This window comes from Talpa occidentalis, unplaced genomic scaffold, assembly GCF_014898055.3.
Source record: "Talpa occidentalis isolate TD23 unplaced genomic scaffold, MPIMG_talOcc4v2.1 talOcc4.6, whole genome shotgun sequence".
Taxonomy (NCBI): domain Eukaryota; kingdom Metazoa; phylum Chordata; class Mammalia; order Eulipotyphla; family Talpidae; genus Talpa; species Talpa occidentalis.
The window spans coordinates 28440564-28458429 of record NW_023604972.1 but is presented as its reverse complement, the minus strand read 5'-3'; the positions used below and the strand labels follow the sequence as shown (position 1 = coordinate 28458429).

General features: G+C 39.0%; 1 protein-coding gene across 1 annotated transcript; it reads left to right on the top strand.

Annotated features, from left to right (window-relative positions):
* The first annotated feature begins 275 nt into the window (after window positions 1-275).
* On the top strand, window positions 276-17331 carry LRRC66 (leucine rich repeat containing 66). Its single transcript, XM_054688045.1, has 5 exons — window positions 276-1540; window positions 1755-2293; window positions 10927-11096; window positions 12756-12948; window positions 14892-17331. Exons 1-5 carry the CDS (start codon window positions 1515-1517, stop codon window positions 16808-16810), a joined length of 2847 nt encoding a protein of 948 aa, XP_054544020.1. The 5' UTR covers window positions 276-1514; the 3' UTR covers window positions 16811-17331.
* Window positions 17332-17866: the final 535 nt, after the last annotated feature.

Below are 17866 nucleotides of genomic sequence, written 5' to 3'. Positions count from 1 at the left end.
GAAACATGTCTTTCTGGCTATACAAATTCAGTTTCTGGTATTGCTTAAGAGGCACACTATAAAAATAAATCACCCTTCCATGCTGAAGGGCACCTTTGCAGTTCATGGCGAGGTGCACCTGAGCTTAGATGCCCTTCAGAATATGGGAGACTTGACCTTGTATGAAACAAGGGTTTAAAAGTTACGTGGTAAATTTCATTCGTTCCATGCATTAAGTCATCCAAATAGAGATTAACCCTTTAACATAATGCATACTATTAAAACTAGGTAAGTAGATACATCTATAGCTATTTCTTTAATATGTATTTGTTATGCATGCATATACACTATTATGTATTATATATAATTATCACATGAACAACATGGTTCTTACAACATGGTTCTTACATACAGGAGTTTATAGTGTTAGTGGGAGTTGAAAGCAGCCACAAAGCCAAACAGTAGCAATGCAGGATATGTACTGATAATTATTAACATAGATTCATTCATTTACTCAAAGATTGACTGAAAATTTTCTGAAAACAAAGACAAAGGCTAAAGCAGGGGAAAGGGTTTTCAAGCAAGAGGATTAGAAATGGATCTGGAAGGATATAAAGAATTTTAAGGAGAGGAAGAGAATTGAACTTGCAATTGAAAATGAACTGAAAGCTAATTTTAGCATGAGAAATACATACACTACTACTGTACACAAGCCACATCTCATTGTTGCTCCTCGTACTTATCAAACTAGTTCATACAGTTAACTAGATAATGCAATGCTTGAATGCTGACCTCTAAGATTTGGACTATAGGCAATAAGGAGCCCTCTGAGGACTCTGCCTGAAGGAATGATATGAGTAAAGCAGTATTATAGGGAAATGATCCTTGGGAATCTCAGGATCAATCAGAAGGAAAATCAAGAGGCAGTGGCAGGAAAGCAGTTAAGTTATTCTAGTATTTCAAGTCAGTGATGAGAACTAAAGTGTTGCTACTAGAACAGAAAACTACATACTGAATAATGTGGTAATTTGTGTACACACTGGTTTTTTAATGGAATTTTTCTTAAATCACAAAAGTTTTCATCTACTTAAAAAAATTTGTGTGTAGACATTTAGTCATTGTGATTTGTAGTTATTTGTTTTAAGGCTTTCAGTTGCTTCTCAAGAGTCTTCAACAAAATAAACATACCTAATGGTTCTGTATCTTCCTACATCTTCATGGTTCTGAGGCAAAGCATCCTTTTTGTAACCATTTTATTTATGTTGTATATAGCTAAATGTTTTCCAAAAAATTTGTGAAGTCACAGAAGCCACAAAGACAAAGCTTGTCGTTCTTCTAGCTGTGAGTTGAACTTTCCACCTATGCAGTTTCACCATTTAGTGTAACCGGATGACTTGTCACATAATGAACTACACAGCTGATTACAATGTTGTAGATAAACGTAATAGACTTTGCTCTCTGTGAATGACCAGCAAGGAAGCAGGGAAGTCTAATCTTGGAAGGTTTCCTTCACTCCAAAGCAGACTGCAGTGTGAATGAGCCTGGAAAAGCAGACGCAGAGGTGAGATCCAAGTAAATATCTTTTTCTGAACAAATCAGACATTTTTTTCTTTAACACATGCCATAAATTAATTGTATACTATAGCTTTACCCTTTTGGTAGCTACATTTTTATTGCCTCAATTTCTAGGAAATCAAATATTCACGTAAATTGGTAAAGTAAGATAATTTTCCTCAATTTTAAGTTGTAAATTAAAATTTGTTGTTTGTTTTTAGGTGTTATTTTGAAAAAGTCAATCCATTTTTCATTTCTCCAGGCATTATGAAAAACCTATGTTTCAGTCTCGTTACCATGGTTGTAAGTCTTTATTTCATTGGGACAATGACAAACCCATCAAGAAAAAGCATTATTTCATTCAATGCTGAGTGCCAGTGGGATGGATATCTTTTGACAAGTTGTTCTTTTACTGGAAAACATAATATACATGTGGACATATCACAGACAGCAACCACGGTGGATTTAAGTTCCAGTTTCTTAAAGGTTCTCTCACAACCTCATATGAAAAGCAAATGGAATATAAAACATCTGGACCTCAGTAACAATTGCATATTGAAAATAACCTTAAGCCCTCTTACACATTTCCATGGTTTGGAAACACTAAGCCTCAGCAACAATGCCATTTGTACTATCTCTTCAGACCTACCCAGTCCTAAGGTCTCATGGAAGAAATACCGCAAAAGTACCTTGAGAAATGGACTTCCTTTTCTAAAGTTACTAATCCTTAAAAGAAATAAACTCAGTGATATTCCCAAGGGTAAGTACAATTTTAAAAGCTGGACTAGACCAAGATACAATGAGCATGTAAAGAGTTAATGTTTTATGTCAATAAGAATTCCATGTTTTCAGTTTCAAGGAAACAACTGAAAGTAAAGCAATTTGATCAGAGCAAATATAATAAAAGGCATTTCTTAGTGGGATTTGAAGTTACAATATGTGGAACTTAATCAGTGCAATTTAATCTTCCATTACTATAACATTAATCTTAAGTGGATTTGTTGAGACACTAGAAGTATTTCAGTGCTAAATAATAAGGAATAATTTTAAATTACCTACTTTGATTATATTTTCTAAATATAGAAAAGCACTGAGTAATGACTAATTCCCAAACTTTTAATACGTAACATAAACATGTCATTTAGAATACAATTTGGATCCATTTATCTAGTGTCCTCCAAATGTAGACTAGAAATATGCTAACATTATTATTTATTAAACTGTAAACTTTCTTATTATCAAATCAAAATCAGAATTCCTTATCCTGATTTCTAACAGGATACTCCACTTACCTTCCTATTATAATAAGTTCTCATTCACTCTGACATCAGTGATCTGTATGTTACAGTTCTTTAACTTACCAGTGTTTTATTTAGAAAATTTATCCAGTTCATAAGCCTTTGACCTTTTCATATTCAGGAATGCTAGACAATTTTTCCTTTCCTGGTGTGTTTTTAGTCTTGATTCCTATTTGCTAAGTACTTTATATAAGATACTATAATAAAAAAATACCAAAATTGCCATTTACTCCATCCCATTTTATGCATATTTAATTTTTATCATTTTTCTGTTTCTTAATTTCATATATTTTTGCTCTTTCTCCAGTTTCTGGTCTTGTTATTTTGATAATAATAAGTTATCAGGTGAAGGAATGGCTACTCCACTCATATCAGCAGAAGTATAGGGTGGAAGTCTCTCCCTGACCTGTTCCATAAAAGTAATGTGTAGTATTTTCAGTGTAAACTGATTGCATTCTATTCTATAATTTTGATGTTGTTCTTATTAAAGGGATATTTGCTTTTAGAAAGCAAACATTAGGGATTAAAGAAAAATTGGAAGGAAAAAATTAAAGCCCCTCATGTAATGTATGATCTTCAGGTTTATTCTTTTATTACACCTATGTATGTATGTATATGTATGTGTGTGTATGTGTGTGTGTTTCTTTCAAAATTGGATCACTCTTTCCATATTTTATAACTTGTATTTTTGTATCAGGATATTTTGAACATATTTATATAATTAGACACTCTGATACATAATGTTAGTTGGTTTCATACATATAAGCAGTTTAATCACTTATTAAATAATATTTAGGTTGTTTTCCATTTTGTTTGCTTTAACTCTGATGAACACCATTATAATTAAACACATCCATATGATACAACATATTTTTTATCTAGTATGGTAGATGTGACTCTCAACCCACAAATTCAATTGTGTTAGAATATAACCGCCTATCATTTATACCTCAGCATTATTTCTGATTCTGAGCCCTCATTCTATTAAGGCCAACTGAAGATGTGATATGGAGGTGATTGTGCTTAAAATCATTCTTTCATGGACTTTTTCTTTGCCCAGATTTTCCTGGGAAGGGGTGTGTGTGTGGGTCTTCAGTTTGGAGAAAATTCTTTTTTCCCTTTTTGTTTCTTCAGAACCCTCTGTTTAGATGTTAAAATTCCTTTCTCTAAAGATTCAGACCTTTGGAAAACAAAAGTCAGAAAGACTGGTCTCCTGTGCTTTCTGCCGTACCATGTACTGGCCTCCCCCCACAATGCCTACTTTCTGCTTGAATGGAGAGAAAGGGAAAGAGGAAAATAGAGGTGAATGGTTAATATGTCAAAATGGTACCCCACCACAAGAGTAAATAAAGAAATGCTGAACATTATCTTCTTAAGGCAGATGAATTCCCTAAAGTTAATTGGTAGTTAGGGTGAATTCCATTTTCAGGACTAAATATTCCAACAAAATGCAGAACCGTCTTCCTCTTCAGCCTCCCAGAATATCAGGGACTCTGTTACTTATAAAAGAGAGGAAACGCCTGTATGTGAAATTGCATTAGAATTCTAGCAAATGAAACCATAGAGAGATGAATGAAATAGATGATGAAGACCAACATAAGCCCTGAATCTAATTGGATATAATTCAGACTGCTTTCATCCATACCATTTTGCAATTTGAATTATTTTTCCATAATCATCATAAATTTCCAGTTTTTGCTAGCTTGGGTTCCCTTTAATATCCCTTCCTATTTTGTGATTTCTGATATTATGACTGGATAACTCTGACTCTAAAATCCCATTTTGAAGTAAAAAGCTGCAAAGAGATGTGCAGACTGGATTCTTTTTCTAATCATTTCCTTTTTTCTTTTTTTATTCCTTTATTCTCAGCCTCTTTAAAGATAATATCTGGATAATGTAATATTTACTCATAGCATTGCCATGAAGATTAATGGAAAAAATGTGTCTCAAGGACTTAATTTAATACAATATTTGGCATAATAAATCATAGTTATTAAAATATGTAAAAAATATTTTATAAGCTTATACTTTGCAAATATTAGTTATTACTACTCTCTGGACACAAATTGAAAATAACAGTTTATTTAGAAACAATAAATTTGGATTTTTTTTCCCTAAATCTCAAGTTACCATTTAAAATGTTAAATAACAATTACAGTAGATGGGACTCCTAGTCCACTGTAATTCACAAATAGAATTATTTGTGTCTAGCCATTCATATAGGTGTTTGTTCTCATCTAAAATAATAATAGAACTCAGAAAACAGTGATCAAACATCTAGCCTTATAGCCATTTGTACTTTATAAATTATGTCCCACATGTCTTAAAATGGTGACAGTTTATAGAACCAAAGAAAAGCTTTTCATTCAGGAAATTAGCCCAGTGTCAGATGCTGACACCCAGAGTCAGGTGTGATGTGACCCCGGAGCTTCACAATGGAGAGACCTCCCCCCAGAGAAGGTGCTGGCCAGCGCCGTTTACAAAACAGAAGCCAGCCATGAAATTAACTTTAATGCTCATTCCACCTTCTCCTGTATTTTTGGATACAGCATTAATAATGGAAAAAATCACTTCAAGAAGTTGAAAACAAAGGGATAGGTCTCCATTTAACCTATCCCACCTTCCTCAAACAATGTTTTCAGATTACCCACACAGTACCTAGAAATACAGCAGGATCAGCGTGTCTGGGATTTCCAGACCAGTTATGGCAACCTCACGTCAGCATGCTAAATTCCAGAATCTGAGAGAGAAATGTATCAGAAATGAGATGAAATAACACCTGATTTTTTTAAGTCTGGTCAAGTAAAAAACAACTATTATAAAAACAGATGTACTATTCTTTTCATTTGTAAGGAATTAAACTTCTCCTGATTGCCACTGGATTCTGGAAATACCAATAACCAATGCTCTCAAAATCTATTCAGATTCTAAAGTAACAAAACAAATGTTTATCATTAAGCTAAGAAGGCACCTATAACATGGCCCACCTATATAAATTTGACCACATATAAGTCAAATATCTTACCCAGGATCATTCCAGATTTTATTCCATTTCTTTTAATACTCTTTGAACTTAAAACCCCCTGAATACATTGCTTTATGTTATCAAGATATCATAGTTGGGAGAACACTTAAGAAGTTCACAGTCCAGGGCCTCCCTGGTGGTGCAAGGGGTTAAGACGCAACATACAAAGCTGTCCGCAACCTCTGCATCACAAGTTTGATCCCTGGCCAGCCAGGGAACAACCCATATGGTGCAGCAGATCTCTCCTGACTCGCCCACTGCTCCCCTCAGCAGTGTATTTCAGTCCATCTGTCTGTTCTGTTCCCCACTCTCTCTGGTGAATCCTCTCACCCCCCCATCCCCTGCACCTCTGGCCTGTACCCCAGCTCTTATATGCATAAATAATTCTTTTTAAAAAAACCTTAAAAAAGAAGAAGTTCATAGTCCAAAGGAGTGTTTCTAAGGATGTATCATGTCTGGGCATATCCTCCATGGCCTTCTAATAGAAAGACACAGAGATAATTTATTGGAAATAACTACACTGCCTCCGTTCACTTAAATGCAAAGACTAATCAAATTCTTACTTCACGTGGCCTATGTGATCCTCAGAAAGTAGTTCAATAAATAATTCCATCTCCACAGACATGTCTCATCTTTTCCTCCCAATTTTCAATTCTCCCCTCTTAAAAACTGAAATCTACCCTATAGTTTCCAAACTGGAGTCACTAATGCACTTCCCAACCTACTACTGTTCCTTTTGACATTTCACTCTAAACAGTTGATCACCATTTAAAGAGATTTAAGTTTAAAAATATGTATATTAACCCATAGATACCTTTTCTAGAGCTATTTTTTGTTCTTTGGTATAGATCCTGTCTCCCATCTGATTTCATGTTTCATCTAGTTGAATGACATCTTTTAACTTCTGGGGTGAGTCTGCTTGCCGTGAGTTCCCTCAGATCTAGTATATCTGAGGTCTTTATGTGTCTTCGTTTAAAAAATATCTTTTCATTCAGTAAAGAATTCCAAGTTGTCCATTTTTGGGTATTTTTAAAATACTGCTTTACTGTTTTCAATTTACATTGTTTCTTATAGCTGTCATTCTTTGTTCATTTTGTGGTGTTCTCAACCTATGTGCAATATAAATTTTTGTAGTCAAATTAATATTTTTCTTTATAATTTATTCCTTTGCCTTTAATTTCAAAAACAACTTCCCATAAGTATGATTCCACCATGCACTTATTTATTTATATGTCTTCACACCCCATGGGAAGCAGTTTCCCAAAGAAAACTTTTCAAGCAGATTATACTTTTAATCAAAGTGAAATTTATTTTGTTGTATGGGGATCAGAATGCCATCTGCAGGTGATCCCTGGAATTCACCAAGATCAGATGGTTTTATCAGGAGCACTTCCCTGTAATTCACACTGGACACCTTTAGTCACCCAATGCTGGCAGCTAACGTGCTAGATCCTCAAGGAATGGCACCTATTTTCTTAAGCTCAGTGTGTTGGGTCCAAGTCTGCTCACACATCCCTCATTATCTTTGAACCAGCAGGCTAGTCAACGTGTGTTCTTTTCATGACACTGTTCTTGGCAGATGCCAAGAGAGCAAAGTCCACCACATTTGCACAATTCAAGTCTTTGCTTGCTTAATCTCTGCTAGCATCTCATTGACAAAAGCAAGTTACATGGCTAAACGTGACGGGGTGGGAAAGTCTACTCTGCCCATAGAGGAGTGGATCTTTGCTGAGCAATTAACTATTGCATTGGTGTCCATGGAGTTCAAAGTACTTGAAAATTATAGTAATCAAAGATAAGTCTCAATTACAAGTGAGAGAGATGATTTTTAATGGAGGAAATCGAGGCATGAAGAGCTTAACTAAAACTCCATGATTTCACATCAAAAGTCAAAAACAGAGCAGGAATAAAATGCAATCTCTTAAGATCCTCTCCAGGACCCTATTAATTACACGATACAAGTGGAATCACTAAACCACCACCCATGTTTGGCAATTTCATACATCATGGCCTCAGCCATTCTCTTGCCAAGAAAGGCGTAGCTCACCCCTCCCAACCCCCACACACTCTCAGATTTATTTTTCCCTTTTCTAGATTCAAGTTATCTTCTATGGCCTTGCTTAATGACTTTCTAAAAAAAATATAATGGTTGAAAGATCTGAATTCCAGGCCAATCTTCACACACACACACACACACACACACACACACACACACACACGCTCCCCACCCCCACCCCTGTGACTGGGCAAGTTTGTGGTTTCGCTGCACTTAGATTCTGTCATTTTCAAAATGGTAATACCCTCCAGGGCTTTGTAAGATTTAAAAGGAGATGTTTACAAAATGCTTAAAGCATAAAAATAGTACATGATTAAATAGTTTTAAAATAATTTCTTCCCTCCCTGCCAAAGCTAGACATGACCTCCCTCTCCGCTGAACTAGAGTGCATCTTCAGTGCAACTGAACTCTGAAATAGTGCAGGAACCGTGAGTTCACAGAGCTGTGTGGACCAGACAGGCATCAGGAAAATGTTAAAGAAACTGTTAAATTCCTCTCTTATTGGTGTTGCATTTTTTTCCTCACCCTTGGTATTGTTTCCATATTAAAACATCTAGGGATATTCTTTTCACAAGAAATATGTTTTTTTAAACAAAAAACAAAAACAAAGCTAGCAAGAAAACTAAATCGGAGACATTTAGCAGCGGAAGGAAAGGAGAGGGATCAGAACAGGGAGGGAAGAGCACAAGCGACTATGGCTTGGGTCACTGGTATCTTGGTGGTGGGAATTTTATGGGGATTACACCTGAGAGGAGAAATCAAACATTGTACAAAAATGAACAACGATGTAAAAAATATATGTATAGACAAATTTAACAAATAAACAAATACATAAACAAACAATAAGCATCTGTTTTTCTCCAGGGGTTATATTCAAAACATTTACCAAGTGGTCTTTAGCTTGGGCTGTCCAGCTGGATGTCTCCTGGCTGTAGTGATGAAACAGAATTGCTGGGGCTGGGGGCAACGGGCTGGTGACTTGGGGGCTCTAGGAGTAGTCTAGAGTGGCCAGAGCAGCACACTAGACTCACAATGGCCATTCGCAAACCAATATTGAAGTATATCTTACAGTATATCCAACTGAGTATCAGCTTTGATTCTCTCCCATTTTTTAAAAAAGATTTATTTATTTATGCATATAAGAACTAGGTACAGGCCAGAGATGTGGGAAGTGAGAGGATTCACCAGAGAGAGTGGGGAGCAGAACAGGCAGATCTACTGAAATACACTGCTGAGGAGAGCAGCAAGTGAGTCAGGAGAGGTCTGCTGAGCCATGTGGGTAGCGCCTTGACCAGTTGGGGATTGAACTCATGCTGCAGAGGCTGCAGATTGCTTCATAGTGCAGTGCTTAACCCCTTGTGCCATCAGAGAGGCCCTCTCCCATTTTTTTAAACATGCAGGCTTTGGGGCCTACCCTTTGATTTCCTATTTTTGATAAAGACAAAGAAATCGTGTTCTTCTATAAGTGAATGCCCTATTTAAAGCTGGCAGTCCTCATTCAACTCCAGCCAAACACTGTCTTATCCCAGGTACAACTTTAAATTTTTCAAGGCAAGCTAGAAATGCAAATTTTTGTATCGACTCTTTAACTTGATCCAGCAATTTTTATTTGGTCTCTGCACATGCCACACACTGTGACCTCTGGCCTATTGAATGCCTAATATATTTCAGGCATGGCAAGAGTTCACAAAGACATAAACTCTGCCCCAAAGGAACTGATCATCTGATAGAGAGGCAGACGAACTGTAGTTAATTTTATAGACCGGAAGGTAGGAATGTAAATGCTTTGAAAACTGGTGACTCTTTCATTCTTGTGTGTATTCTTATTGCTCAAACAGGCACATGGATTTTATGCTATACTTGTCCTCAGCACCAACTGACTTGCTTATAGTGTTTTGATTGAATTATCCTTACAACTTAACTTCTTGCTTAGTGTGTACAGCTGATACGAGCATATGATAACACTGGCACACAGTCCTTTTCTGTAAGTCATCTTCTCTGCATAATCAGTATTAGGGTAAGTACCTTGCAGACAGCAGGGAAGGAAAAAAACCCTTTGGGAAATGAACAAACCTGATCTGTTATGTAGTAGTTGGTTAAATGCACAGACTAAATAAAAGAAAAGAACAGGAGGAAAAGTAAAAATGCATACAACTTCTTGGGAGATTCATCTGGGAAATCAAATTTGGAAGATTGCTACAACTGACGCCTTATTCTCAATCTTTATTTTCCGTGCCAAATGGGTCTCCTAGTTACTCTCTGGACTCAATGAAACACAAAGACAGAGACTAAAATTTGATTACAATCTAGCTGTAACCTTACTAGCTTTGAAAGATACCAGATTACCTAGAAAATAATTGTAATATCAACAATAAGTAGTTAAAAGAAAGGATATAGCTATAAAATAAGAACATCTTAAAACTTCAAGTATTCATCTATGAAATATATGAATAGAACAACTGCCCAGTTTTACCATAGTTTTACCATCAAATAAATATTTATCACCTCCTTCAAAGTTATGTTTTAATTGGTGTTTTTGTTACAAAATTAGCACATGCTCATTGAAAGAAATAATTCAAAAGTATATAAAATCAAAACAAAGTTTCTTTCTTGACCCCAACCTACCTCCCTCAACCCTCCTCTTCCTAAGTGTAAGGAGGAAGGAAATGGTTTAACTCATCCCCTGCAAGCTCTTTTTTTTTTTTTTTTTTTGCTCACTTAAAATATGTATGGTTGTGTGAGGTTCTTTTATTCTGGTAACTTTGGATTTACACTCTGTACTGTTCTGCAATTTAACATTTTCCTCTCTGTTCAGTCAGTTAATGTTCATCTACCCCTTTCTCTTCTATGACTACATGGTATTTTGTCATATTGATAGACCATACTTTGTTTAACCATTTCTCTATTGAGGATCATTTAGGTTGTGTCCAGCTTTTCAATGCGGTTAAAAAAAAAAAAAGTGCTGCAATAAATATTATCAGTTTATATTTTAACTTACTCTTTAATATTAACAGGACTATGGAAACTGAAGTCATTGCAGACTTTGGATCTATCATTCAATGGGATATTGCAGATCAGTTTGGCTGATGTTCATAACTGCCTGCACCTGGACAGCCTCCATTTAAAGAGAAACAAGCAATTCAGAATTCATCCACAAGTCTTCAAGAGGCTCAAAAAACTACAGGTTATACAATAACTTTTCAAATATGCAGACATAGGGGCAGTTACATTAGAGGAATATTTCCATTGAGACTTTCAGGTCTGGTAGTACTGGCTACTAGTCCAAAAAAAAGTCTGTTTAACAGCCCCCTAAAAGATCTGAAGTCTCTCTCTTGCCTCAAAATCAAAAGCTTCAGTAATAGACTTGAATTTAACTCAAACATAATAGTCAGCAGCAAGAAATGGCACTTTTTTTTCTAAATCAAATTAAACCCAACTCCAAGTTTTCACTTGCCAGTTGGCAAGAAATTACCAAGGGTCTCTCAAGAGGCTGCTGTCGAGGTGTTGACCACAGCTGGGGTCTCACCTGAAGGTCCAGTTGTAGAAGGATCCACTTCCAGGCTCCTGGGTTGTTGGCAAGATTCAGTTTCTTATTGGAATGAGAGCTTGGTTTCTTACTGACTGTTGGCCAAGGCCTGCCCTGAGGCCTGGGCTATGTGCGCCTCTTAACAAATCTCTTCAAAGCTGAAAGAGAGGGAGAGTGTCACCATCTTATATAATAAAGCTATGGGAGTGATTATTTTTGCCATACTCTGCTTAGAAACAAGTCACAGATCCTGACCACACTTAAGGGAAAGGGATTACTCAAAGGTGTGAATATCTGAAAGCAGGACCATTGGAGTCTGTCTGTCATGGTGGTTACCAGAGCAGATAAGAAAGTCCACTTCACCTGGCAGTGCGCCCGCAGTTAGTATATTGCATACTGATTATAAGTATTATATATTGTATGCTGATTATATTTGTTTATGTAATTGCTTAATGTCTATTTTATTTTCTCTGCATATTTATTATTTTGTAAGTATTACTTTATAAGTCTTCCGAGGCTCACAGGTGATATATGCTACGGACATACTAAAATCTTACCCCAAGGAAGTCTTATCTCATCTACAATCCTCAATTCACCTAAACTGCCCACGATTACACAATTTCTACTCTACTGTCTCTTCTACATGTTTGCCAGTAACTCTAAAATCTGGTTTTGGCACTTAATGAACACATTTGGTACCAGAAAGCTGAGTATTAAAACAGATATTACTGGGGTTTTTTTTCAGATGTTATTTAATACTTGTAGTATGTAATGCATCTTCCCATGTGTCATTTATGTGTAGTGAATATCCACAGTTACAGAGAGACACTCTACAACTCGAGATAATAATTGATGCAAAAGATCTCTCTTTGCTATTTCTGGTCATCCACAGTTGACTTCTCTATCCTATGTCCACATCCTCCAGTATTTTATGCCACTTTCAGGATCTAGATTAGATATCTAATTCTGGACTATGATAACAACAGAAAGTCTAGGTTTTAACTACCTGTACAAATTGCAACTCCGAGAAAAGAAGGAAGGGAAAATGAGCATCTAAAAAGGCGCCAGAGTTAAAGGTCCTCCTGTACTGAATCCTTACAGCAACCCTGGGGGGTGGGCTCATAGAGAGGAAGTACTTTGCTAAGGCTCACAGAGGAGTTAGGGATACAACAAAGGTTTAAACCCAATATCCCCTGGGTCTCAAATCAGTGCTCAGCTCCTATTGCTCCCACAGAGATGTGAACAGTACCTGTAGCTTCTTTATTTTGCTTTTAAATGTCCTTATTCACAGATGTCCTGAATTTGGCTCTTCTCAAGCAGGTCGTGGGCCTCAGCAACAACGAGCTGACCGCCGTCCTTCCCATGGTGACCATGGCTCTAGCACTGCCCAATCTGCAGGCCAACCTGGCTGGGACCCAGTGGCGGTGTGGCTGCCATGTCGCTGTCTTCCAAAATTTCATTTCTGAATCTTGGAGGCTAAAGTGGGATATAATTTGCAACAAATCTATAAGTAAGTCAGTAATACCTCTTTTGTCTAGAATGATTTCTGTTAAGCTAAAAAGAAAAAGCGTAGGAAAAATTTAGTCTCACCTGAAAGGATGTTTCATTTGAAACATAAGCTATTGATTAGCCTTGGGCTATATCCAGAACAGTGTTCAGTACCTACCTGTTTTCCTCCCTTCATGAACAATTTTCTTCACGTGGTCAAAGAAACCTACTCCAAATAGTTCAGAAACCACTGGACTTGGTCAAAACCAGAAATGTTGTGAGGAGTGGATTTTGCTCTAAAACTCCCAAAATGTCTTTTTTTTTTTTTTTTTTGTGGGACCCTCACCGGCGGCCGGGGAACGAACTGGCACTGCAGAGGCTGCGGGCTGCCTCGCAGTCCAGTGCTCAACCACTGCGCCACCTGGGGAGGCCCAAAAAATGTCTTATTTTAAATCCCAGTCCTTAACAAATAATCGAGCAAAGAAAGAACTTTAAAACTTGAAGCATAATTATTTTTTTCTTTTAAGATTTACTTATTTATGCATACATGAACTGGGGTACAGGCCAGAGGTGTAGGGGGCGGTGAGAGGATTCATAAGAGACAGAGCGGGGAGCAGAATAGGTGGATCTACTGAAATACACTGAGGAGGGCAGCAGGCGAGACAGGAGAAGTCTGCTGAGCCATGTGGGTTTCTCCTGGTTCGCCCGGGCAACGAACTTGTGCTGCAGAGGCTACAATAGCTTCATAGTGCTGAGACTCAACCTCTTACGCCACCAGGGAGGCCCCCCCAAGCATAATTATTTTAAATGTTTGCTAACCCTCTAAAAGTATAATCCTACCCATATACAAAACACGCGTATTTCAAAAGTATATTTTTCTTTGGAACCCTGCCACTCTTTCCAGTGCTAGAATATATTACTAGAGTCAAACACTCTGGTAAGCTTTTTTTCCACTATTAATTCTCTTGGCTAAATCACAAAACTAACCTGGGGAAGGGGTAGGAGTGCCAGATTTCTTTTTTTAACAAGTCCGGGACACTGTTCTCTTCAGGATGCCATTGAAGTAGAAATGTGTCCCAAGTGCAAGGTTGAGAAGAGTTGCATGAGGCACAGAGGACAGTCTTGGTGCCCACCCCACACTTGCTTCATTGGTCTATAAGCTATGCCCAGCCTTCTGAATGTCAGGAACCAGTGGAAAAACCTGAATGTTTCTGCTGTTTGCCAGCACTGGGGAAAGGTGAGGAAATAGTATGGCAAACATGGGAAGGACTTAGGCAGACTTTGCCTGAGGTTGATGGAATGTTCTGGCAAACATGCAGCAGGCGAGGATATGGAAGGAGAAGCATGTGTCTGTCCCTCCATCTGGTTTCTTTCCTCCCACGAGCAGCAGTAAGGCAAGAAACCTGAAAAACACAATTTTCTGGACCCTCCGCTGCAAACCTAACACTGCAGCCGTGTGTCTGTGCACGCGGAGCCCTGCACTTATGCTTGGTATCAGACATCAATTAAGCCATGAGACCCCACTGAATATGTGCACTTTATCACCACCTGATAAGGAGTGCGGAGGATTCACAGACGCTTTGAAAACCCCATGGAATCTTATTTCAATGTCCACTCAATGAATTTTTTTTCATAAAGAGGGAAGTTACTTCCTTTTTTTTTAAATGTTGTTTTAAAGATTTATTTATTTATGCATACAAGAGCTGGGGTACAGGCCAGAGGTGTGGGGGGTGAAAGGATTCACCAGAGAGAGTGGGGAGCAGAACAGGCAGGTCTACTGAAATACACTGCTGAGGGGAGCAGCAGGTGAGTCAGGAGAGGTCTGCTGCACCATGTGGGTAGCTCCCTGGCTGGCTGGGGATCAAACTCGTGCTGCAGAGGCTGCAGACAGCTTCATAGTGCAGTGCTTAACCTCTTGCACCACCAGGTAGGCCCTCAATGAATGTTTTTATCCCTCACCTTCAGACAATGAGGAGACATATTGGTGGACGCCAAAAAGGAGAATTTCCAGAGAGACCCACCTTCCTCGAGTTCAGTGGAATCACGCGGATCGCTTCATACAGAGCGAAGCTGAGCAGCCCTGGGAAGAAGTTCATGTGCGCTTTCCCACCCTGCGGAACGAGGAACATGCCAGTGCGGGTACCAGAGAGAAGCAGAGGTGGCTGTCAAGACGAGTTAGGAGCGCCGGGGATGTGCAACCTCCTGGCAGCAAGGAAGCCCCGGCCCAGGACCTTGCCCTGGCTGTCTGCCTGGCAGTGTTCATCACCTTCTTTGTGGCTTTCTGCCTGGGGGCTTTTACAAGGCCTTTCATTGATAGACTGTGGCAACAGAGATGCCAGAACAAAAGACCCCATTCTGTTCATGCGCATTCAAATGAAGGCTTCGATGATGAAGTTGAAGCTGCAAGGAACATCCAGTGGCACCCAAATATAGATGCGCACCAAGGTTTCCATGACCTAAACCTCCATGAGAACCAAAACACTTTCCTGAGAACAGAGGCCATCCTAGGTGCAGTTGTCCTTCCTGATACAGCCCTGGCAACAAGTGGGAAGGCACCTGGCAGCCAGCAGAGCAGGGAACCATGTGGGGCCCACACTGGGGCATGGAGGGGAAGTCCTGACAAGTTTCCAGAGGACAGTGCAGCCCCTGCTGTTCTTGGCGCACAAGCAAACACTCATAATAATGCACTGATGTCAGCAGCACAGGACCACATCTACAGGAATGTTATTGAAGAAGTTCAGTATGATACTGTGCCCCAGGATAATTTTCTCAGTGAGCACTCACTGCACGTCCCTGATTGTTTACAAACTGTGTCTGGCTCCATCCCTAACATTTCAAATGAATTAGACCCAACACTCTCAAGAGACAAGACAGCTTCTCTTTCTCCAATGCTAGCACAAACCAAAGCACAGAGCACTGGAGAGGCCCAGACAAGACGTGGCACCCAAATCTCACCTTTGGAGCTTTCTAAGGAAATGCAAACAAGCACTTACATGAATTGGCTGGATTTACAGCAGCAAATGCCCAAGAGGACCAGTGCTGAGCAAGAGCCTTCAATCTGCTGCAATGCAGTCACACTCTGTGGCCAAGGAGATACAGACCCACCCTCACCTGTCTGTCCTTCAGGATGGAAGAGTGACATGGATGTCACTCCTGCTAATAGAGGAGCAGGCCAGAAACATGCTCCTTCTGACACGCAGTATGAATTGGACATCAACGATGATTCTGATGAAGGGTCTTTATTTACTCTAAGTTCTGGAAATTCAGAAGATGCAAGAAATGGGACTGGAGAAGAGGCGTACGGTGAGGATAGCTGTGGGGCTAGTGAGCCCCCAGAGAACAAAGACTTAGGGGTGAGGAAGGACAGTGTCAGGTCCTTAGAGGGTGGTGAGGATATCACTGCCCAGAAGATTCCGGGGGAATGTGAGACTCAGGAAGATCATTTTGAAAAACCTCTCATTTCTGGTCCACACTCTGGTATGTATAAGACTTATGTGGAAAGTACTTCTAACACCAATAAATCTGAGGATACATCGACTTTGTCAAGATCACAGGGCAATAGCCCTGTCAGTGATGAAATCCCAGGCATGTCCACTTACGACTATGTCACAGCTCTTCAACCCCAGGCAATGGAGTGGCAATACTCCCTTAAAGATTTCATGTCTTCAAATGTGGATATTTCACCACAAACACCACCACCATGTTCCGCCAAAATTCCCTTAGATCCTAAGAGTGACTGCAGTGGAATAGACTCAGTCCATGAACATGAATCTTCCATCCAGAGAACAGACACTCAAATGGTATTACAACCCTCACAAGATTCCAGAAGAGGCAAAATGAATTCCAACCCATGGGACACTTATGTAAATGAGAGACTTGTGTAGCCTCTTGAGGACTGTGAGACCAAAATGGTTGTAGGACAAATACAGTTGTTGCAGACCTGTGGTGATAGACCTACTTTTCAGTGTGAAAGAGCAGGGGAGAATATTTTGAAGATGGCTCTAAGAGTCAGGTACCATCATTGCAAGAATTCCCAAATAAATCCAGTTCACGAAGAACACAAGAGCACTTCAGTGAAAGAAATGGGAGTAAATAATCAGAGAACAAGAGGTTGTCATTAGAGAAAGGTAATTCTGATTTTTATATTCAAATGCAGACCCAAAGCACCTGATAGGAACTGGCTCTCTACGTGGTGACCAGCTCTACTACTAAAAAGACAACAACACTCAACTTGAAATCAAGGGGAAGTCAAGTAACTATTTCAGTACAGGCTGAAGCACTTTGATGGAACCATTAAAAAGACTTTAACAAATTCTGCCCAAAGACCAGCACAATTTTTTGGGATTGATCATGCAAAATTGAGGGACTCAAAGCAATTAAATTTTTTTTAATGTTATGTTGAAAAAAGGACCATTTTCTAGAATAAAATGTAAATTAAAAATCAGCTCTCCAAAGGAGAAGTGACATTTTTTGTAAAAGAAAAATGTACTCTACCCTAATCCTTTGTGTGACTTTCCAATCTAGGCTGTCAGGAGCTACATCCTTGTCTTTATACTACCACTTCTCTGACATTTTTTCCTTTTCCTTCCTGACACTTTTCCTCTGTACTCATCAAGTACATTTCTCAAGGGTCTGTTCCCAGCCTTTCTTGAGGTCACCCTTACCACTCTCCATGGACCAACTGCTTCATAACCAGCTCCACATACATGATGACCAGGTTTGCAATGAAAAGGCCCAACCTCTCTCCCAAACTCCAGACCCACAGTCTCAAACCTACTTGCCCAAATCTACATAGATCCTTCCCTTATTTCATTGTGTCTGCTGTAAGCTTGACTTTTAGTTGCTTGACGAGTGAAACTTGAGGCCTTTCATCTCCAAGTACTGTCACCTTGGGGTCTGCCTCCACACTGCTTCCAACTTTAAGCTACTAAGCTCCATAG